This window comes from Lichenostomus cassidix, chromosome 13, assembly GCF_008360975.1.
Source record: "Lichenostomus cassidix isolate B80296 chromosome 13, HeHo_3.0, whole genome shotgun sequence".
Lineage (NCBI taxonomy): Eukaryota > Metazoa > Chordata > Aves > Passeriformes > Meliphagidae > Lichenostomus > Lichenostomus cassidix.
Window position 1 is genome coordinate 15,283,338 of NC_139494.1, and position 23,168 is coordinate 15,306,505.

The window sequence follows — 23,168 nt, forward strand, 5'->3', positions numbered from 1 at the left end:
GAGCTACTTTAACACAAACAGATACATCAATTCTTTTCAAGTGTCATCAATTTCTTTTGTCCTTTGCCCATGTTTTTGAACCTGTGAAGTCCTTTGGACTGCACCTCTGTGCTGAGTTTTGTTGAAGACATCTCTGGCTTTAGTGTTATCTGTAGATTTTATTAATCTATATACACCACTTGCTCCCTCTTACAGATCATTAATGAGGATGTTAAAACACACACAGACCTAATATTGATCCTCTTGGCCTCCGCTTTACATCTCCCCCCAGATGAGCCTCTCTTCTGTTCATCAGCAGCTCTTACTGACAGCCTTTTAGCAGGATTTCAATCCAGGAATGTTACTATCTAGACCAAATTAAATTATTTATCCAACTAGGATTTTGCAAGACATACTATTAGTTGGTTTCCTGAAACCCTAATATATTACAGCTTTTACATGCCTTAACACCTACACCATTCCTCACCTCCACTGACTTAAGAATCAGCTCACAACACAGCAGCAATGATGCTTGGCAAGTCCACACACACTCATGGTTGCTCCTAAGGGTTTTTTTCTGTGACTGACTACTTCTCTTCCCCACCCAGATTGGTTTAGGTACCCTCTTTTCGAGGTCTGCCCCAGTGTCTCCAAAAGGCTGCTTCACATCCAGAGTCTCTCTTCCTAGGAGATGGATGCCAAGCTCCTACTCAGGGGGTGAAATCCTCTCTCTTCCAGGGCCCTGGCATGGTGCCTTTCTCTGCAGTTTTCCATAAGCCATGGGATCTCCTACTCCAAACTGCCCTGCCCTGATCTGCAGCAAAAGCCCCATGCTGACCTTGTGGGCAGCTCCCCCCCTCAGGGGGTGGAGAACAGTCCGTGGGATTGCACCAGGATTATACACTGGAGGAGGTCCAGAAACAGCTCTCCTGCCCTCCCCCAAAACCCTGTCCAACAATGCTAAACCCACCCCAGCTTAAGACAGGGGCAATTTAATCCTAACAGGCTCTGTAAATCCCCAGCTCTTCTCTCTAGGCATCAATCTTCTCCTCATCACTCCTGCACTTGCTGGAAGGTCAACCCTGACACGCTCATCTGCAGCTCTCTTCCAGGGCACGGATGTGATTTATGAGCACACCAAAGTTTCCATGGCTGTGAGTGCCTGCTCTGTGCACAGAGACACACACACAGCACACACTATGGGACAACACAAGGCTTGAACATCTCTGGGGCTTCTGAGGGGAATGGTGTGCCCTGCACCAGGCACATTGCCCGGATCCATGGCACAGCCAAGTACGTGCCTCAGTTCCCCATGCTGGTCCTGAAGAATCTCGACATTTACATCAGTGGCAGGAGCAAAATTATTGCAGGACACGTGTTGTGCAAACCTCATACATTTGAGAAAGATGTTTAAATTGCTCAGCAGCGTTCTACTGAACAGCCACGGTACAGTGAACCGCTGAAGCAAATCCAATTAATCCTGATGGGCCAAAATATATACACACATCTCAATTCCAAGAATTCTTAAATCTTCTTTATTTTTAAACCCAGAAAATAAAACATACCTTTTAATTAGGATTTATGGCTGTTTGTACCTCTGCTGGGAGAGAACCCCGCAGGCCCCAGAGTGCTCTGCATAAATGCAGGCATGGATGGTAGAAACAGAAGGGGCCAAGAAAATTCAGAGAAGACAACAGGGCTTGCTCTTCCTGACCCAACCTTTTAATGCTCATCTATCTACAAGGATAATAGGAACTCAAGGGGCCACTCAACCAACTGCCTTTCTAATAAGATCACTAGTCCAAAAATAATCTTAATCAATTAAATATTCCCAAACTGCAGCCAATACTCTTAGTTACAAGGTCATCTCCAACACACATCTTCCAAGGGAAACTAATTATTATAAAAGAAGCGAGGTAGGACTGCACACCTCTGCTCAGTGCCAGCCTGGAGAGCATCCCTCCTCCTTTGCCGTCAATAACGGCCAGAAGGAACCCAAATTCTCTTCCTGTGTTTCAGGCTCTGCACTTTAATTTATGATGCTCTCTTATGAGCAATTTCACTGTCAGCATTGTACACAGATCAAGAAATAGACAGGTTTCCAAATTTCCTTACACATTCAATGGAAGGCAGCCACTATTCTTCTTCCTTGTTTTTGTAACCTGCTTGGTTTCACCAGACAGCAGGAAATCAAATTCTCATTTTAAAAACGCTTTTGCACATACTTAAGAGAACCTGACTCTGCCAGCAGAAACAGATACAGCTCCACTCATTTCTAAAAGCCCATAAATGGAAGCCAGTAGCCAGCATCCCACATCCTGCTCCCTCGAATCCACATGATAAACCACAAAAATCAGCTTCTACTGACTCAGGGAAGGAAAGGCTACAGCAGAATGTCTCCATCACTAACAGTGCAGACTGCAAAGTCAAAAGGTCTGGGTAATTTTACTGCTCAACAGCAGTTGGGACCACCTAACAATAGGGCACAGCCAAACACCACACATCCTGCATTGGAACTATGCAGATGAAAACCAGACTAATTTATTTTTAAAAGCCAATTAGATGTTGGAATTGCCATGTTTGGCTCTAGCCAAGGCTGCTGCTGAAATTAATATCACACCCTACTTTATTAGTCTCTGACTTCAGTTCAGAATCTGTTTCAGCTTTGCTCTTTCAGCTCATTAGAACAAACCTGATGGAAGTAGAGATGAACAACAAGACACAACGGGGCTCATGCCAGGATATGCAGTTCCTAACACAGGGAGAGAGGACTCTGCAGGAAAAAGGGCTTTTTCTGGTTTGTGAGAAGCCTGGATTCAGATCAATCTGATTGTCAAGGAGTGAGCTCAGCAGAGCCATGAAGCCTCCTCCAGAACCAACTCACTCATTCTCCTGTGGGAGCTGGAGGCACTGGGTCCCTTGGCACCAGCAGAGCCCATGGAGACAGCAAGGCACTGCAGGAATACTCCCATGCGGCTCTGCTTCGCTTGGATGGTCAGCAGTGTGAGGTGGTGTCCTGGGATTGAGTTAATTTTATTCCTAGTAGCTGGTGCAGTGCTGTGTTTTGGATTTAGTATGAGAATGATGTTGATAGCACACCAATGGTTTAGCTGGTGCCAAGCAGTGCTTACTCTAAACCAAGGCCTTTTCAGTTTCCTGTGCTCTGACAGTGAGCAGGTGCACAAGGAGCTGGGGGAACTGGGCAAAGGGACATTCCATACCACAGAACCTCATGCCCAGTGTATAAACAGGGAAAATTGGCTGGGAGACACTGATGGCTGTTCAGGGACTGGATGAGCATAAGTAAGTGGGTGGTGAGCAACTGGATTATGTCACTTGTTTTTCTTGGGTTTTACGCATAGAATCATGGAAGGGTTTGGGTTGGAAGGGACCTTAAAGATTATCCTCATTCCAAGCCTCCTGTCCTGGGCAGTTCCCACAAGACCAAGTTGCTTATTGCCTGGCCTTGAACACTGCCAAGGATGAGATATCCACAACCTCTCTGAGTGTCCTGTTCTAGTGCCTCACAACCCTCACAGTAAAGAATTTATTCCAAATATCTAAACAGAATTTCTCCCCTTTCAGTTTGAACCCATTCCTCCTTGTCCTATCATTACAGTTTCTGATAGAAAGCAGTTCCTCTCTCCCTTCTTTTCATTACAATTATTCTCGATGTTATCACGAGGATTATTAATAGTATTAGTATATTTTATCTTGTTTCAATTATTAAGCTGTTCTTATCTCAACCCACAAGATCTGCTTTTTTCCCCACGATTCTCCTTTCCACAATGGGGTGGGAGTGAGCAAGCAGCTGCCTGGTGCTTAGCTGCTGGATGGGATTCAATGATGACAGGTGGGCACTGCTATGCTGACTGTGACATTTCCAGTGCCATCTCCTCCATACCAAGATGTCCCTCATGCCATGCCTGGTCCTGAGGTGAGTGTCCACTGTCACAGCTGATGGAAACAGGATATGGCAGTGACTGGATATTCCAACCAATGCCTAAACACACCTCTCTGTGCACCACAGCCAAAATCTGACCTGGAACATCAACACATGCTGCTGATTACCCTGACTACGAGTATCTCCAAACACGAGCACTCAGGCAAAGGGATGTTCCACACCCAAAGGGAAGACAGGCCAAGCAGAAATAGATGGCACCATCACCCTGGAGTCTTGTCATATGTTCCCCGAGAGCTGGCAGAGCTGATGGATCTGGCACAAAGAGCTTGTGAGACTTGATGCCAATTTTATAAGTGCAGGCAGGTACTCTCAAAACTCCCAAAGGATCTGCCCAGGAAAAAGACCATTCCAAAAGGTCCCACACCAGATCAGCAGCATTTGAAGATCAATTGCACTTAAGGCTGCAGATCAGTTTAACAGGTCAGCATAACTTTTGGGCTGTGCTCAGAGTTCACGCTTGGCCAGGCCTCATGCTGAAGAACAATCATCTTTCAGACATGGCTTCAGGGGTCTTTACCAGCAGCTGAATTCAAGCAGGAGGCTCAAGAGACCAAAAATCATCATGCTTAGAGAGAGCATTGTTGGGCACTACTCAAAATATTGTGTATTTGTGAATGAACATCCATCTTCTGGCACAGGCAACCAATTCCCTGTGGGATTAAACAGCCAGGGGAGATGGGAACCACTCTGCTCATTCGGCGTGTCTGCATTTTCAGAGACACAGTCTGCACAAAGAAGGTCATCTCCTTTGGTTTCCACAGAGCCAGAGAGACTGTTCTTATTTTGTCTGACCCTTTCCAAAAAAAGAGAAGTGTTCCCCGAATCCAGGATTATATATAGCAGAGATCAGAAAGCCTCACATCCAGAGAACTTTTTTCTAATGCAGCTCTGCAGATGCCACAGCATAGACATGAGCAAAGAAAGGAAACTTGGCAAAATAACATGGATGAGCTTGATAATCCAGCATGACTGAAAAATTCCTGGGAGAGGCAGTCTGCCAAAGATCATCAAAAGTGAGAAGCTGGAGGCTTTCCAGGTGCAGCTGCTACAAGATCTGCTGGTCTGGAAGCAGAACTAGGGACTTGTTCTATAGATACCTGCCAAGAGACTGCCAAGGAAGAAAGCCATCGAATCAATGATGCCCAAATTGTCCTTGTAGCTTTTGATTCATAAGGAACCATGTCCTAACAGATGCAAGATTAATTGAGAATGTATTGTTCTCTAAAATTGCTATTGATCTGAGCTTCCCACACCTCTTCTCAAACACACAACAAGGTCTTACCAGAGCAAGAACAACAGTTACAACGTTCAAAATTGAAATTCAACTTGATGTGCACAGAAGAGCTGAGACAGTTACAGAAGGCAGACAGTTATTTTTTTGAGATCCCAAGTAAATCAGTTTTGTGTTTGATTTTGCAGAAAACAACACGACAAGAGACTGTGGCACTGGATCTGGAAGCTGATGACTCACAGAAAGAGACTGAACTGAATAAATCCACTCATTCAACTGACTGAACTGTTGTCACTTAAACAGAACCTAATTGGCTCTTTAACGGCCTCTCTGAGCATATCCTTTTCTGTAATATGACCGATTATGCCATTAGAATTTATTGTTTATAGACAAACTTACAGAACAGTGAGGGAGCCTAACCTTTTTATAGATGTGTTTTAAGAGACGTTTGTTTCCTCTTTTTCAGATACGTGCACATTGAGATGAATAATTGCAGACAATAACAGGTCCTGATCTTTTATGTACTGCAGCAGCTCTTATAGCTGCTGATTTCTTTTTTCCTTATAGGTTTCACAATAAAGGCCAGTGATGCAGCAGACATCTGAAGTTAACTTAGCATATTGCAGAGCTAAGGGTTTAACCCCACTGAACTATTACTGCCATATGTTCCATTTCTTTCAGGGAATTTCCCAATGGGAAAGAACTCAGACAATGTGAAGAAAAAACATCCAATATCGTTTGCCCTACAGCTTCTTACTGTTTATTTCTAGTGATTTTCTCCTCCTCACATGATAATCGCCTTATTGGAGAGCAGCACACTGCAGATGTGGGAGCAAAAGGGACCTGATTTAAGATCTACAGCTTGAGAGTGAACTGAAATGCTTTTGAAAATGGTGGAATTACAAAAAGCAGCTTAGGATCCCCAATCACCAGCAAGACAGAGCAAAGCCTTAAGAGTCACATATAAAAAACCTGATTGTAATAATTTCTTCTCGTGTACCTCACTCAGTCAGGCACAGGTTCTCAGGGCTGTGGGTTTCCCCCAGGCAGGAGTTCCCGCACTCATCCCATCACCCATGTAACCACCACAGACATTTCAATCTTGAGGGTAATGCTGATGTGCATAAGCCAACGCTGGGGATCAGGGATCTGAGCCTTGATGCCTTAGCCAGGCACTCCCAAACCACATTCACCTTTAACACCCTTTGGAGCTAGGTTACAAACTCAGGCTCCTGTAATTCAGAATCAGTTTACCAGAAACTGCCTGTCTCTGAGCTACTCACAAGCCCGAGTTCTGAATCGTTTTCTTATCTATTTGCACATAATACAGAATCACGTTGCTAAGGTTTAGCTGGAAATCAATCAAATAAAAATTATGAAAAAAAGATTTGTAAAGGGATTGAGGAAAGGTTACTTTTAAATTACGTTTCAGATTCAGTTCTGAGAGGATTTGGTTATCAAATCCCAGACTCATAACTCACCCTCACGAAGCACACCATTCATTTCCTAGTCAAATAGGATTTGATTCATCTCATGTGTAAGAAAAGGAATGGCACAAGACCCTCTGTGCAAAGCTTGACCCCAGCACGACAGTGAGGGCTGCTTTGGGCACTGTCCTGCAACAACACGACCCAGCACAGGCTCTGGGTACCCCAAACCCATCACTGACCTCTCCATCACTGTCGGATATAACAATAAACGCATCCACAAAACTGCGTTTCTTCTTGGCATTGGCTGGGTTCCTCTTCTCTTCCTCCTCTTCCTCCCCATCCTGACCTCGAGACTCCGGGCCCTCTGCAGGCTTCTTCCTCCTCGGCATCCTTCACTCTGGCACAGAGGGAAAGATTAAAAGCCATTTGTTTCCTTCTGATTTAGATTTCCCCTAACAGTCTTCTTTTTTTTTTTTTTTTTTGCTATTTTTAGGCAAAAGACCCCAGGCACTGAAACCTTATTACAAAGCGTGGTGGATTTAGTGTTACTGGGAGCCACATGCACCAGTCACCACTCATCTAGTTAAGAACACTTTATTACGGCTGATTGCTAAAAAGGGGTTTCAGGGGAACAGCAACACAGACCAAAGCCACTCTGAATGCCTTGCTCCAAAGCAATGAGGCTTTCCTCTAAAAGCCCATCAGCAAGCTCCTCCACAGCATGACTTCACAGCAGGTCTCCCACCCTCCAACACAACCTCCCCTCCTCAGCCCCACACCTTGACCAGAACAAACCAGGCTGTGGCAGCAGATCAAGCTGACATTTGCACATCAGACCAAGAAGCCACCACAGCACAGCCCTTTGTCAGCTTTTGTATTCAACAAAACCAAGGGGAAAGGCATTGTTCCTCCAAGGATGCTGTCCTGCCGTTTGCACAGCTCAGGGCATGGCTGCTCCAGCACTACAGACAGGGAAAACATAGGCAATGTCAGCAGGCAGGCTGGAAACAAGACAACAGGTTTATCTGGCAGTCTGCATTTCTCAATGAGCAGCAGGCTCCGGAAGAACTCCATCCAGACATGCCCAAACCATCCGCATTAACGAAGGCACTTAACAAGCAGCGAGGAACCTGCTGAGTGTTATTAGTGCAAACCTGAGTGCCCAGCACAATTGAGGGCAGGTGCCCACACAATGCAAACTGGTACTTCAGCATCCCTTCCCTTGGCAGCCCACAGACTGATGGAGAGGGATGCACAGCAAGCACTAGCTGCTTGGATCCAAAAGAGCTCAGAGGAGAGAACTGGGAAGAGAGCTCAGTGAGGGAGAGCAGTAGGATGGCACACAGGGTTAAACAACCTTTTCCTGCCTGTGCTTGCTGTTTACCAGATAACTCAAGAACAATATTCAGTGCTTCTTGAACTGTGATGTAAAAGAGCTTTACAAAGCAGGCTGAGCATGACCAGCTCTGCTGAAGTTCAATTAAACATGTGCAGAGAGAGGATGAACAACAAGCCCCTCGTTCCACATCAGGGAACAGCAGAGCTGGAAATGCAAGTCAAGTTGGCCGGTTCCCAGACCACTGTCCTTCCACAGCATCACTCTGCCTTCCTTCAAGATTACTGAAATAGCTCAGATGTGCTGCCTAGATCTAAAATAAGAGTAAGAGAAGATGCAACAGAGACCCTACATCACCCAGGATAGAACCAAACCCTTCTCTGTAACACCACAAAATTGCAAACAGCCACTGCGTATAGAAACACTAAGGGAGGCCAAAATCCCCATCAGTGCTGAGAACAGCAGTGCACTGCTCCATCTACAGTCCGAGCAGCAAGGTGAGGAATAACCATGCTCCTTCCCTACTATCTGCAGCCTTCCTTCTACAAATACATGCACATACACGCCCAGAGACAAAAGATGATTATCCTGGTGAGTCATGATTTGCACCAAAGGTTTGCTGAGCCCTCTGAAAGCAGAATGTTGCACAAATGGGCACCAAAAAAACAGCACCGAAGTGACTGGAAGGACCACAGCTGTTCCTCCAGTGTTTGTTTAGGAATCAAAGAATGGTTTGGGTTGGAAGGGACCTTAAAGATCATCTCATTCCAAACCCCTGCCATGGGCAGGGACACCTTCTACTAGAACAGGTTGCTCTAAGCCTCGTCCAGCCTGGCCTTGGACACATCCAGGCATGGGGCAGCCACAGCTTCTCCAGGCAACCTCTGTGCTAGAGTCTCACCACCCTGACAGGGAAGAATTTTTTCCTAATATCTAATTTAATCCGGCTCTCTGAGGAGTTTGGAGCCATGAAAGGAAGGGAAAATAAATACAAGCACTGCTTTTGGTAAAGCACTGGCTCTTGCAGAACAAAGCTGTTCAGCTCCAGCTAAGCTGAACTCCGGTGTTGTTGGAATATCCTCACTATATGTTCTCCATTGTTTTATCTTTTGATCCAAACGGTCTCTCTGCCCTCCCTACCCAGGGAGATGAGCCAAGCCTTACACCCAGCTGCTGTGAGCTGCCTCCACAAAGGGCATCCACGGTGGTGATCTTTAGAAAACCACTCACTCATATGCCATGAGGAGTACAGAAGGGCCCACACAAGGTCACTGAGGCTTTGGAGAGGCAACCTATAAACCTTCTTACCCCCACAACAAAAGCAACAGCAATAAGCAACTGCTGTGCTGCCTCTTTTTTTTTTTTTTTTTTTAAATCCACCTCAGTATCACCATCTCTCCTCTGACTCTGCGATACATCTTCTGCTCGGTGCTCTGTGCTAAATAAGAGATCACTGAGAAATATCAGCTGGAGTTATGATGAGTCACCTACCTTCAACATTTAAAGGAGAGAAAAGAGGAGATGTAAGAGATGTAACCACACAACTCCCACAACGCTTCTGAAAATGAAGGGACTTGTGGCAAAGAGAGTCTCTGAAAATGTAACTAAGGGAACAAGACAAGTAAGAGATCACTCGTAGCTGTGCTAGTCTGAGGCTGTGAGTAGGAGAGCAGTAATAGCTTTTATTAGACATGCTGGTGTAGCTGAGGGAAGGAAACACGCATCAGAGCACAGACCTCCTCTTCAGGCAGGGAAGTTGAGCATATTTTGCTTTTAGCACTCTTGGAAAGGATAGCTGTGAGTGCCTGAGGGGAAGATACCTGCTTTCAGACCCAGCAAAAAAAAAAAAAAAAAAGACCAGAGACTGAATTATCTAAAATTACCTTTGCAGTCCAGTTCACAGACTCATTTTGCAGTTATCCAGATTTTTTTCCAACTCTGAATTTAAGAGAATTTCTTTGCAAACGCTCTGACAGCAAAGGTGACCTCCTGACAAGGGACTCGCACATGCCACGCTTCTCCAGTCACATTTTTAGGGATATCCTTGAAGATCCCCAACTTGTGATTATTTGTCATTTTCCCTCTCATCTATCATTTTGATGAATCAGAAAGCAATTACCGACAGAATAATTCTAAATCTTGACACTGCAGCTACAGACCTGCCAAGCTCTGACAGCTTGAAAAATGCTTGAAAAAACCAAGCCAAAAAAAATGAATGACTCTCATCCCCGGATGAGTTCCTGAGTCGTTGGAAACACAGGCTGTCGCTTTGTAAACAACTCCCCCCACCTCGGGAAGCAGAGGCACGATGCTCCCCATGCTCAGGCAGGTCAGCACCACACGCTTCCGTGGAAATATCATCCCCAGACCCTCGGCTCGACCCCGCACGCAGGGCCCAGCTGATGCTCCGTGACCAGGACACGAGGGCTGGCAGCGCCCCGGGGAGAGAGAAATTGTTTACCGGATTGATTCGTTTATAGAGCTGGCTCTGCACAGAGAGGACACGGGCACTGCAGAGGCCATGCATGGCCGGGCGCATCCGCACAGGCTGCTGAGCTCTCGGGAGATGGTCCCTGCTCCAGTGCCCTCGAGTCCAGCCAGCAGCATCTCCCTCCTCCCAGGACAGGGGAGGAAAACATTTTCCTCATCTGTGTGGGGGGAAAGCGATCCTCGCCCCAAAACCCACCCAGGGTCCTTTCCTTTTCCTAACCTGCTGCCTTCGGGCACGGAGGGCTCTGCAGGGAAATTTATACGGATGGGGTCAGAGATACTGGACAAACGGGGGAGAAGCATGGGGGGTGGCAGGCGGGATAGGGGTGAGGTCTGGGGAAGGGGATCAGCCACAGGTGGGCAAACCAATGGGGGGCAAACGTGCAGGGGCTGCCTCGGGAAAAGGGGAGGGAGCCAGGCCTGGCAAGAGGAACAGGAAAGGCAGGAGCACCTCGATCTCAGGGGATGCGGCCAAGGCAGAGCTCTGCTTTTCGCGTCCTCTCCCCAAGGGATGGCCCAGGAAGAGTCCCAGTGTGTCCCCAGGCAAAGCACCTGGGTCCCCTCCAGGCAAGCGACACAGGAAGGGCCCTTAGAGGGAGGCGGGAGATGTCCCTTCCTCAGGGGTCAGCGCTGGGGACCGGTCCCGGGCCGCCGGGGGCGGGGAGCGGGAGTCATAGCTGGGAGGGGGTCAGCCCAGGGACAGGGGCCGGAGAACGGCCCCAGGCGGACGAAGAGGGTTCCCTCGCATTCCCGGGAGCCCCGCGTCTCTGCCGGGGCCCACCCGCCGCGGGGCAGCGGCATGCCCCGCAGGGCACAAGGTACTCACCGGGCCCGGGCCGCCCCGCTGCCCGCGGCCTCCCCGCCGGGTCTCCCGCACCGGCCCCGGTCGGCGGGTCCCGCACCCGCACTCAAGTTGGCGACGGAGGCCTCATTGCCCTCACCCAAGATGGCGGCGGCGGCTTCACAGCGTCTCACGTGGTCGTCGGGGCGCTGAAGCGGGCAGCGCCATGTCCGTGACGGGCGGGCAGAGCGACCGGACTCTTCGTTTTGAGGTGCCGGCGGTCTCACCGTTTTCTCAGCCTAGACGCCGCTTGCTCAGGAGAAGGATGCGCTGCGTCTCTTAAACACCCACAAAAACCAGTCGCCACGGGGCAGTCCACAATACACCTGTGCCCAAAACCAACATGTCCGCCGCCGCCTCTCTGGGAGGGCGCGGCGCTCTCGCGGGAGACCGCCCCGCCGTTGCTAGGTGCGGAGGGGGCGCGCGGGCGGGTTCTCGCGAGAACGGCGTGAGGCGGCGACGGCGGCCATGGCGGACGGGGCCGGTAGCAACGGGGACGCTGCGGGGCCGCTGGTGGGCAAAGAGGCGGGTGAGGCGGCGGGACCGGGAGCGGGCGGGTGGTCGGGCCCCACGAGGTGCCCTGTAGCCCGGTCGGATCCCGTGAGGTGCGGGGCATTCCGAAGAGGGACGCCCCACATCACGCGGGGTCCCGCCGGGCCGCTGACGCCCCCGTTGTGTGTCCCACCCTCTTCACCCCACAGTGGAGCGGCTGATCCGGGAGAACGGACACATCTTCACCGAGGCACAGTGCAAGGTGTGCAGCGCCCTGCTCATCTCCGAGTCACAGCGGCTGGCTCACTACCAGGTAGGGAATGGGGAGCCCCTCGCCCCCGCCCCAGCCCACCCCCGGGCACGGCGAGGCACCGAGCGGGGATTTCTCTGCTCTTTCCAGAGCAAGAAACACGCCAACAAGGTGAGACGGTACCTGTCCATCCACGGCGGGGAGGAAGGTGCCCACGGGAAGAAGATGAAGCTGGAGCTGAAGCAGGTGAGAGGAGACCTGGTCAATGTGTGTAAGTAATGTCTACGAGCAATGTCTGTAAGTTGTAGAGGGTAAGTCTTGTGAGGAGCGACTGAGGGAGCTGTGGCTGTTTAGCCTGGAGAAAGGAGGCTCAGGGCAGACCTTAGTGCTCACCACAGCTCTCTATCAGGAAGCTGTAGCTAGGTGAGGGTCGGCCTCTTCTCCCAGGAAACCAGCAACAGGACAAGATGAAATGGCCTCAAGTTGTGCCAGGGGAGGTTCAGGTTCAACATCAGGAGGAATTTCTTTACTGAAAGGGTTGTCAGGTACTGAAATGGAGGTGGTGGAGTCACCGTCCCTGGAGGTGTTCAGGAAATGACTGGACATGGCACTCAAGTGCTCTGGTCTAGTTAACAAGGTGGCAATCAGTCAAAGGTTGAACTTGATGTTCTTGGACGTCTTTTCCAACCTTAATGATTCTCTGATTCTGTCAGCTGTCTGAAGGGAGGATGTTAGAGAATGAACCAGGCATTGCTTAGGGGTGTCCAGCAATAGGGCAAGAGGCAACAGGCAGAAATTGATGTCCAGGAAGTTATATCCGAACTTGAGAAAGAACTTCTTCCCTGTGCAGTGACCAAGCAGTGGAACAGATTGCCCAGAGAACATGTGGAGTCTCCCTTACTGGGGATATTCCAGAACCATTTGGATGCAATCCTGTGCCAAGTGCTCTGGGATGACCCTACTTGAGCAGGGAGGTTGTACCACATGACCCACTGTGGTCCCTTCCAGCCTGACCCATCCTTGGTTTCTGTGAGTGCAAAATCTACCAGGGCTAAATACAGCTCTGTGGGACTTGCTGGGCTAAAGGCTGTTGCACAGCCTTGTAAGTGAATGAGGAAAATGCTCTCAGAAAGGGTGTTGTGAGAGCTGAGAAGCTCAATGGCAGGTGTTTCACCAGGCCTTGTCCCAGTTCCTGCCCTCCTCCTTCAGACAGCCTCTCTGAACATGTCTTCCCATGTAAACAAATGCATGTTCCTCTTTTTGATAGTCTTGCTTGAAATGACAGAGAAAAAACAGGAGCAACACCTTGTCAGGAGCATCATTGCATAACATCACACAGAGCACGTTGGGTTCACCATCCACAGGAATTCTCTTCCCAGAGCATTCTTTATTTTACTTATTTAGGTTCCCTCAGCTGGTAGCTGGAGCCTGTTGGTCAGTAAAGGCCCACGTTCCGATCAGCCATCTGACTGCCCTGTGACTCCCTCAAAACAGATTCTACTTTTATGATTGCTTTAGCTGTAATCCTTAACTCCGGCATTTGCAGAGAGCTGGGGGATAACAGCAGATGCCTTTGCACATAGTGTCAGGCTGAGAACTGCCTGCTGCTCCCTCCTCAGCTGGTGTTGTGTTGCAGATGACCCAGCTGATAGTGATGTTTGTGCTGCTCAGTTCACACCTTGCAGGGGACAAGGCTGCATGGTCCAGTTTTGGCAGCCACATGCTTAACCTTGTCCTTAACCCAAACAGGTCAGGGCTGCCCCTCTGCGTGGAGTATTCGCCAACAGATTAAAAACAATAATCTGGTGCAAGAACACTCTCCAGTGAGGGAGAGTGTGATGCTGCATCATGGAAGTTCTACTCAGTCACACTTCATCAATTTAATACCTGAACGTCTCTGGTGACCTTTTTTTAGACCCCCAAACCATAGTGTTTCTCCTCAAAACCAGGAGGCTGGACGTGGTGACCTGCAGAGGTCCCTTCCAGCCTCACCCACTTTGTGGATCTCTGTGCACAGGACGGCAAGCAGGAAGGCAGCAATGGGGAGGACAAGAACAAGTGTTGTCCCATCTGCAACATGACCTTCTCTTCTCCAGCTGTGGCAACATCTCACTACTTGGGCAAGACTCATGCCAAGAACATGAAGCAGCAGGCCCCCAAAGTAGAAGGTATGAGTGTCTGTAGCACCTTCATGTTGTCCCAAAGGGCTGTTCAGAGGTTTGTTGAACCCCATGTGTGAGCTCTCGTGAGAGTGTGTGCTCCTCACCATGAAACACAGTAAGCTGGCAGTGCACCTCCAGAGACCTGGCTGTGCCAGCCTGCTCAGTGGGATGGCATTGGCAAGAAGTTGTGTGTTTTATTGTTTTGCTTTGTTTGGGGGAAATGCATCTGGCAGCAGCTGTTGTACCCATCCCTGTATGCAGGAACCAGGACTGTGTTGTTAAGATGAAGAAATGATGCTGTCACAGGATATGGTGTTCACACAAGAGGAGCTCTGTGATCCCTAGCAGGTTACTCACTCTGCTCTTTGGCACCCTGTAATTAAAGGGTTTCTCCACCACACAGGAGACGTGTTCCCCTGTACAGATCCACTGTGCCAGACCTAGTCCCATTTATGCTGTTTCTCAGGCAAGACTCCTCATGACTTCAGGATCAAGTCCTGCAGCTGCACGGTGCTTCCAGAAACCCACTGCCTTTTCTGTGCAAGGGCTTGTGCCCATGTTCTGGCTGGCAGATGATGACAGCAGGTGGAAGCTCATTCATACCCAGTGTTTCTCGAATACAGTCATACTTAGGTTAAAGAGAAATATGCAAATCTGTTGGATTTTTTTAAACCCTGAAAATTTTCCTGGCATATTCTGAACTTATGTTACCACGTGTTTTTAAATTCTGCAGCGTTAAGGGAAGAGGTAGGAAAATCATTAATTTATTGAGATGTCTTACATTGGCTAGGTTTGGGGTTTAGATATAGTGTGTTACTGGTTTTAATGTGGGTTTAAGGGAAATTAAGTGACTGGTTTTTCCCCCTGAGTTCTGTGACTGACCAGGAGTTTGGATTCACCCTGCAGAAACGGTGCCCCCACAGAAACACCCTGCTGCCCCCCCCACCTCTACTGCATCTTCTAACGAAGAGAACAAGGACATTACTGACCCGGACAAGTTCTGTAGCCTCTGCCATGCCACTTTCAACAACCCCCTTATGGCAAAACAACACTATGTAGGCAAGAAGCACAGAAAGCAGGAGACCAAACACAAGCTGATGGCACACTACGGCCGAACCCCTGATGCACCGGCGTCGTCCTTCATGGGTGAGTTCCCAACAGGGAGGCTGATAACCAGCTGAAGAGCAGGGTGGGAGAAAAACAAAGTGTCTGACAGGCCTTTGGACAAGAGAGTCTGTGTGGAGGGAGCAGGGGAGAATTGCTCATGATGAGGAATTTGATTATCCACCCTAAGATTGATTTGGTTGATGTTGTAACCTCCTGCAGCAGATGTTTTAGACTGTAGCTACTCATGACAAGCTTTGGGTTGTGTTATGCGGTGGTGTTTAATCGGGGACGTGTCCTTTTTATTCTCTATGCAGATAATCCAAGGATTTTGGCCAGTACTGTTTCTAGTTAGGTGATTGCATCCAAAATGGAAAGATAAAAGTGGCATTTGATGCTTAAAAGTTGCTTTGGCGGGGACTAGCCAGAGATGGAAGGAATAGGTTTAACTGCACCTGCTGCTTCAAAGCACATGAAAGCAAGAAAGATTTCTTTCTAAATGCCTTTCTGCCTCTGTGTGGGCACTTGTATCAGATGAACTAATGCAACTCTCTCTGGAGCAAGCAGGAATGTGGGAAAAAAAAGCCCAGAGCTATTAAGGAGGAACTTTAGGCAGACAGTTAAAACTCTTTTGGTTTATGATGTGCTGCTTATGAGCACTTGTATATGATGAAAGCCCTCGGAGTCCAGTGAAAGCATTAGGCACTCACAGAAAACTCCCTTGTTCCTCCTGGTCGCCTTCTGTTGGATCAGGAGGTCTTAGTACCTGCTGGATACTTGAGGTAAATAACAAGCAGACAGATCATCTTAAAATCTTCATCAAGGGCTTCTTTCTCTGTCGTAAAAACCCACACAAGCAGAAGATTAATTATTCTAATTCTTTGCAGGCCACCTTTAGATACCGGTAGCACTTATGACAAATGAGGCTCAATTAGCCAAGTAATGTTCTCTCCCACATTGCGTGGCCGTGTGGGAGATGGAAAAGGTGCTCGGTATCTCTCGTTACCCATCTGCTCTGCACCTAATTAGTGGGCTCTGTTGAATGGTGCCACTTGAGTGTGACTCAGGCTCTGACAGTGGCAGGAGCCCCAGCCCAGGCAGGCTGGGTAGGTGGGCAGTGCCCTTGCCTGGGTAGGTGGGCAGTGCCCTTGCCTGTGTGATTGATGTGTCCCAAGAAGTGCCAGCAGAGCCAGAATACATACAGTCACATCTTCAAGGCACTTCAGCTCTTCAGGAAGGGTTTCAGTGGGCTCTAATCGGGCGCTTCTCATATGAGATGGGCTGCAGTCAGGGATGTTTTGTCCTACCCTCTTTGCCTGTCTCTGTGTGCCAACAGCCACACTTGTCCCTAAACTCTCTGCTGGGACCCGACTGGCAGCAGGTAAAGATGTGTTCTTTACAAGTGCAACACTGAGGTGTTTGCCTGCTTAATGTTCTCTGGGAATGACTGGTATGGGGTGCAGGAGTGTAGTTTACACACTTATGTGTAAACAGATTTTGTGCACGCACCTGTTGGATGGATTTGCAACAGAGAAACCTTGATGTTTATGGTGCAGAGAAGCAGACCTGAGGGCTGTATCAGCTCCTCTGGCCTTTCCTGCTTAGATCCAGCTCCATTTTGAGAGCCAAATGTGCCACTGGAGTCTGAAATATCTGAGATGCAGCAGCTGCGTGGGGAAGTGTCTGCTACATCCAGTGTTGAGCTTCCCACTCAGTGATTTGCTGCTCTGCATGCCTGGGGTCTATCTCCTCTTTCACCTTAAGGAAATGTTTTCCTTATGAGATTCCCAGCCAGAGCCCTTCCCCAGTGAGCCAAAATTCAGGAACGCTTAATGTCTTGATGACAACTGCCAGAATTTTTCCCTGGTAGAGACTCCTGTGCTGCCATACTTGCCTGTTTGGTATCTGTGACCTCCTGAACTTTCAGTCCAGCTGGAGTTGTCATGTTACACAAAACCATTGATCCTGTCTAGTACCACTATTGTTGGAAACTTTTTTTTTTTCCTGGCAGTTAACTGATCCACTGACTGTAACCAAACTGCTTGAGGACAGAGCTTAATATCCTCAGTTGGCACCTCAGCAAGGCTTAGCAGAATGCTGCATTGTGGAGCTGGACATTGTGTGTAATCTCCTCTGGCAGCTTTTTTTATTGAAATGCTATGAGCTTACAAATTCAGTATCTCCCTCATTTTCTGTTTTGAGATGTCCAGATCAGCAGAAGTAGGAATATCTTCTACTAATAGGGAGAGAAATGGAGTTGCAAAGGCAATATAGCATCAGGTTTGGGGTCCAAATCTGAGACTTTTACTATTAACTGTTTGTGAGGAACATGAGTGTTTTTGGTCGATGAACATACCATGTTCTGATCAGGAAAGCTTTTTTGGCTTAGGGATTCCCTCGCTGTGACTGGCTGATACACAGTGAGGTAGTGGGATTCTGTGACCTCCCTGCATGATCGGATTGTTGATTGTTGTCTTTGTTTCAGGTTGTTGAATAGATCAGGTGATTGAGTATCTTGTTTGTTTCTAACTCAGGCACAGGGTTTGGCTAGCTGTGTGTGCTAACATTGCTGTCTGTTTCAGCTGGGAAGGGCTACCCCTGCAGCACATGTAACATAGTGCTGAACTCCATAGAGCAGTACCAAGCTCACATCAGTGGCTTCAAACACAAGAATCAGTAAGTAATGTTCTTGTCTAAGTGTGTTTCCAGCCTCACTGTTCAAATCGATGGTCTAAATATAACCTAAAATGCAGTTTTGAATGCGTGTTTCCAGAAGACTTCCAAACAGAACAGCAGGGTCTGTACAGGCGCTCTCTGCATGTCCTGACGCTGCTCCGGGAGCTCCCTCTGCAGACAGCCCAGCCACGCTGCTGAGGTGGAAGTGCCTCCAGTTGCTTTTGGTTCCTAACAGTTCAGCTCAGCACGGACCTTCGCAGTGAACCTGACACCTATTAAACATAGTTTCTTTAAACAACTGAGATTTTAATTTAATTAAGGACTGGCTCAGTGGAGATCTGCTTGCCATTCTAATCTCCCTTGGGGTTGCTTGTCTTAAAATTTGGCATATAGTCAGCACGCTCCAGAAACCTGGACTGTATTCTTGAACTCGCTCTCACAGCTGGCAAGTTAAATAATGGCATCCCCTGCATATATTATTAACTGAAAAAAATTAGACTGCCAGACGATTAATACCAAAAATACTTGTTCTGGAGACTGTCAATCTTTAATTTAAGAGCCTTCACTAAAAGAGGCTCAGTAGTGAGCCTGGGTTGGTTAGAAAGCGTCTTAGAAGAAAGTACTAGGAAATCCTACCTGAAGGGAGGGCGGGCTCCTAACCAAATTCCCCAGAAGCAACAGGAAGAAAACTGGGATCTCTTGTTACCTGTCTGTGGAATAACAGTATGGGTCCCTCAGCTCTCTGGAGTACTTGATGGGAAGACATCTTTCATCCCAGGAAGGTTCCAGCTCTCAAACAGCACAACAACTAGATCAGTGCATAGGAAGTATCCCATTCTAGAGGGATAACATTGAGGATGTTCCCAACACACACACATAAATGTTCCCTTTAAGGACACTGCTGCTGTTGGAGCTGTTGCAGCCATACAACTCCCTTTCAGAAAGCTGCTCTGGATTCAGCTGTGCAGTCCTGTTCCAGCTTCTGCAGCCTGCAGAGAGGCAGGATGCTTGCTTTGTAATGGGAGCTCTTTAGCAGTCCTTGAGCTGAGCCACAGCTAATTCTGCCATGCTAAAGGTGTCTGTTTACACACAGGCATGGAGACCAAAGATGCACTTGGAAGGTTTTCTGGCAAGTTGTTGCCTTGGCTGCGGTAGACTGTTGCTCTGCTGTCAGCCTTGCCTGCTGAGCAGTGATTGCAGCTGGCACATTTCAGAGCATTTGTGACATTGTCTCCTTTTTTTCCTCTTTCTCTTCCTCTTGCTCCCTTCGATATGCAGGATGCCAGGAGCAGTGCCAGTTGTTGGACCGTTCCCGCCACAGCAGTATGTCCGGGAAGAGTCAACTGCCCCAGGAGGCTACAGTTACTTCAGCCAAGACTTCTAGAGCAAGTTGCAGCACTGTTCTTGGAGTTGTTGGTGGCCCCAGAATGCACATCCTTTGCCAGCCCACAATGGTTTCATTATCCCTCTGGATAAGCAAAGCCCTACCCTCCTGTATACACCCGTTGAGCAGAACGGGGACTGAATGTGTCAGGAAAAGGATCCAGCTGGAAGAGACTTGCTAGACAGCAAATACTTCACTCCCTTAGAGTAGTTTTCATTGTGTAATTGCTTCCTGTGAAGGTGGGTGTGGTGTGAGAGGAAGTGTGTATCTGGTGTAAGCTTGGCAGCAAGCTGATAGTGGCCACCTCTTCCCTGTCCCCACTCTGGGGGGCTGCCCGTCCTGCTGCTGGACTGCTCTCAGAGGGACACCAACACTCACGGGCACCCCCAGGCATGACAGGAGGGGACCTGGAGCCTGGCTGTGGGACCAGAACCACCCACATTGCTGGGAGGCTGAGGATGGAGCATGGCCCTTGTCCCCAGCTGTGCCCTGGTGTCCAGGTGCTATTAACTCAGCTCTGCTCTCTGTCCTGGGCCAGGTTCTGGCTGCCTTGCCAGGCTGAATCCCATCGCCTCCTGGGCTGGGAGGCGCAGGACAGAGCACGCAGCCACCCACCAGCCACATCCTCCACAGAAGCACCACAGCCCCCTGCCCAGGCTGCAGCCAGCTCTGTGGAGCTGATTGCTCCTCCAGCAGCATGCCTGGGGTCCCCGCCTCAGCCGGGGAGAGCGCAGCAGTGGCCACAGCCCCAACCACTGCCATCCCTTGTGGCCTCGCTGGCTCCAATGAGTAAATCAGGTGCAGATGTGGAGTCGGGACTGGGCGCCTGCTTGCGATTAGGGACTGGGAAAATTGGGGTGGCCCCATTCCTGTCTTGCAGTTCCTTGCCATGGCTGCTGCTTTACTGGGATGAACCCCCGATGTTGTGCAGGGGACAGGGCTTGTGGGCAAAGCTCCTGCATTCTTGGCCCATGGATGGGCACTGTGGTGCCTGACTCACCACATGGTGTGTGGCATGTCCCCAAGGGGAGCAGCACACATTCTGGCCCCATGCACCCCATCCCCTGGGCCAGCTGTAGCCACAGGCTCCCCCACACAGCTGGGGTGGGAAGAGGTGGCAGGGCTGCAGCAGCGACAAGGCATGACACTGCCCACTCTGCTGCCAGATCACCCTCAACTTGTACATTCCCCATTCAGCCTTCACTGCCCCAATCTGTGGACACTCCTGTGCCATGCTGGGGGCTTGGCGAAGCCTGGGCCCCTGGTGTCCCTGTCCTGCAGCCCCTGTACTGGGCCCCACATTCTTGGCTCCCCAGAGGGAGCAGCCAGTTTATGTTTGCCAAGTTCTGCCTGGTTAAACCTTAACCAAGCTGGGTTGCTCCATCAGTCCCTCCCAGGTGGAGATAAGGATGGGCAGGCAAGACCAGGTCCTGGTGGGACACACTGCCCCAAACCTGGCTGCTTGCCTCCAGGGCAGGACCCACCTCCTCCAGAGCATTCTGCCGAGTCTGGGGCATCTGCCTGCCCCTCCAGCTTGGCCCCTGGCTGCCTCAATGGGTTCCTGCTGATGTGAGTGCAGCAGGTTGTGGCTGGGGCTAGAAGCTACCATGTTTAGGTCAGTGGGACTGGATGGGGCTGGAAGCCCTTGTGCTGGGGCTCACCCCTGTGCTCCAGGGCTGACCCGCTCCCTCAGTGCCAGAAGGTTCACATCAGCACATGGCATGAGCCTGCTAGCTTCAGATCCCATGCACGTACAGGATACAGTGAGCTGGGGCTTCTGTGCCCCAAACAAGAGCCGTTCAGGGGAGGCCAAGAGAAACTTCCAGGAGGAAAGAGCCCCCCAGGCTCCAGCCCCCCCAGGAGCCACCGTGCCGCGCGGGCTCTGGCTGGCCGCAGGTGCCACCGCAGCGGGAGTGGCGGTGAGTGCTGGGGCCAGGCACAAGGGGCGGCTGTGTTCCCGCAGCTCCGGCTGCCTTCCAAGAGCAATATTGTTGGCACCAGGCAGGCTCCCTGTACCGGCAGCACATACATGGGCCTTTCATGAGGGGAGTGGAGATGATTTACTGCCTGGGGGAAGGGGCAGAGGCGGGAGGATGGAGCCCCAGCGTGCCGGCGCCCGGCCCCTTCTGCGTGCTCGCTGCCGGGGGGCCCCGCATGTATAAGCAAGGCCGAGGGTCTGGCCAGGGGGTTTTCTCTCACAGCTGGGCATGGGGCAAGAGCGGGTTCCTCTGCCCAATCTGTGGAGTACTGGGAGCACATTTCATCTCTGGGCACCCAGCTGTGTCTGAGCTAAGCAATCAGGGGTCACACATCCCTCGCGGTGCCACAGGGATGCCACATGGGGAGCAGCCCATGAGCTGGGGGGGAGCCAGAAGCACCAGAGGAGGGTGCTGGGGCAGGGGTGCACCCACAGCACAGAGTGCTGTGCTGGCACAATCCCCCCTTGTTGAGCTGCTGGCGTGGCAGGGGCCGTTGTGGTGCTGCCGGCAGCGGGTGGCAGGCGGTGAGGCTGGGCTGCTGTGAAGGGCTTTTTGTTTGCCATCAGTTGCTGTTATAAATCAAGCCAGGCAGCCCAGTCCTGGCCCAGCACTGCCCCACGGCAGGGAGGTGACCAGTTCCCAGCTGCCTGCAGCACAGCCCCACCAAGCCCTGGCCTGTGCCTGGCATTGCCCTGGCCCAATGGGGATATTTGGTGTTACATGGGGCAAGGTGCCTGCACTGGTCTGCTTGCCCTTCTTCCACCCAGCATTGAGGAACCCTGGGATACAGGGAATCTTTCCATGTTCATCCCAGGCTGTGGTTCCCACAGGCTCCCCAGAGTCCTGGCTCTCCCCTGGTGTTCCCAGTACTGGGAAGGTCCCTTTCTCTCTGGTTTTAATTTGGTTTTGGTTCGAATTGAGCTGAACCCAACATTTTTCTGTGCTTCCGGCATGCTGTGAACTCTGCAGGGGCGGCCGCTGCTCCGTGAAATTGATGTTCTCGTCCGCTTCACGCGTCAGCAGGAATGAACAGCTGCTGGGGGCTGCTGGTCCCTGGGACTGCTCTGTGCACCCTGCACCCCAAGGGGACACCAGCACTCCTGGTGGGGAGCAGCACGGGGTGGATGGTACTATGGGAGATTGTAGCACCAACCAGACCTCACAGTGAAACCATGTCATGCTGGAAGGTGCTGGTTTGGCACATTGGAGCAGCACGGACAAGGCTGTGCCCAGGACTTGCAGTGTGGCCTTGCGGAATGAGGGGTGATAGTGATGGCATACCCACTAACATGGCCTCAAGATCCACATGAGGCATGGGCAATGCTGTGTGTGGGGCTCAGCACAGCCCTGGAAGGTCTTGCTGGGAAGCAGAAAGGTGGCAAAGCAGACAGCAATACAGCAATGGGAGAGCAGCTCTAGGGCCAGACCCTGGCCACGTACTGGGGACACTGTCCCCTCTCGATGGCAGCAGGATGCTTAGGGGGAGGTGTTCCTTGGGACCACACCAGCTAAGAGCATCTGAGGCCAGGCTTCCCCCAGTGCCCAGGGGTCCCACGAGGGGCAACAGGCAGCAAGGCCTGGGCATGGTGGGGTCTGCCTGCCCCAGTACAGGCAGCAGCATAGGGAAGGTAAGGGCAAAGTGTTTATGGGTCAGATTAGGCCACTCTGACGCTGACTAGCAGCTTAGCTGTGTTTTATGACACTCCGTTATGGGCTCCTAATGAGGGTCACAGCCACTTTATGGCACCGACAGCGATAACACTACAACTAATTATGCCACAATTAGCGTGTGGGCTGCTGGGCACCCAGCAACGCTCAGTGCCCAGCCCGGGCCATGACACCTGCTTGAG

General features: G+C 50.3%; 2 protein-coding genes across 9 annotated transcripts in view; one reads left to right on the forward strand and one right to left on the reverse strand.

Annotated features, from left to right (window-relative positions):
* The window catches only part of UIMC1 (ubiquitin interaction motif containing 1), a 40,010-nt gene extending 28,401 nt beyond the window's left edge, over nt 1–11,609 (reverse strand). For 4 of the 5 annotated variants that reach the window (XM_085073904.1, XM_085073902.1, XM_085073905.1 and 1 more), the window contains exons 1-2: nt 11,257–11,609; nt 6,844–7,001 (exon numbers count right to left, since the gene is read on the reverse strand). In XM_085073904.1, coding sequence (XP_084930030.1) covers nt 6,844–6,993 — 150 coding nt within the window. In that variant the 5' untranslated portion in view covers nt 6,994–7,001; nt 11,257–11,609. The remainder of the gene's footprint in view (nt 1–6,843; nt 7,002–11,256) is intronic. The other variant, XM_085073903.1, reaches the window with a different exon arrangement.
* Nucleotides 11,610–11,650: 41 nt separating this feature from the next.
* Nucleotides 11,651–19,548, forward strand: ZNF346 (zinc finger protein 346). Of its 4 annotated transcripts, none has more exons than XM_085073914.1 (7): nt 11,652–11,800; nt 11,973–12,076; nt 12,164–12,259; nt 14,031–14,181; nt 15,082–15,321; nt 17,862–17,955; nt 19,234–19,548. In XM_085073914.1, the coding sequence occupies exons 1-7, from the start codon at nt 11,740–11,742 to the stop codon at nt 19,337–19,339; spliced, it is 852 nt and encodes a 283-aa protein (XP_084930040.1). In that variant the 5' UTR covers nt 11,652–11,739; the 3' UTR covers nt 19,340–19,548. The 4 variants fall into 4 exon arrangements, with proteins under 4 accessions (XP_084930037.1, XP_084930040.1, XP_084930039.1 ...); XM_085073913.1 differs by lacking the exon at nt 19,234–19,548 and adding an exon at nt 18,033–18,236; XM_085073911.1 differs by lacking the exon at nt 19,234–19,548 and adding an exon at nt 18,033–18,242 and having other exon boundaries at nt 11,651–11,800; nt 11,973–12,259.
* Nucleotides 19,549–23,168: the final 3,620 nt, after the last annotated feature.

What these genes read in the sequence shown, in the direction of transcription:
- ZNF346 (XM_085073911.1), top strand. Translation starts at nt 11,740, where the DNA reads ATGGCGGACGGGGCCGGTAGCAACGGGGACGCTGCGGGGCCGCTGGTG. An exon ending in GCTGGTGGGCAAAGAGGCGG is followed by an intron (nt 11,801 to 11,972) that starts GTGAGGCGGCGG and finishes TTCACCCCACAG; the next exon opens with TGGAGCGGCTGATCCGGGAG. An exon ending in ACCGGCGTCGTCCTTCATGG is followed by an intron (nt 15,322 to 17,861) that starts GTGAGTTCCCAA and finishes TGTCTGTTTCAG; the next exon opens with CTGGGAAGGGCTACCCCTGC.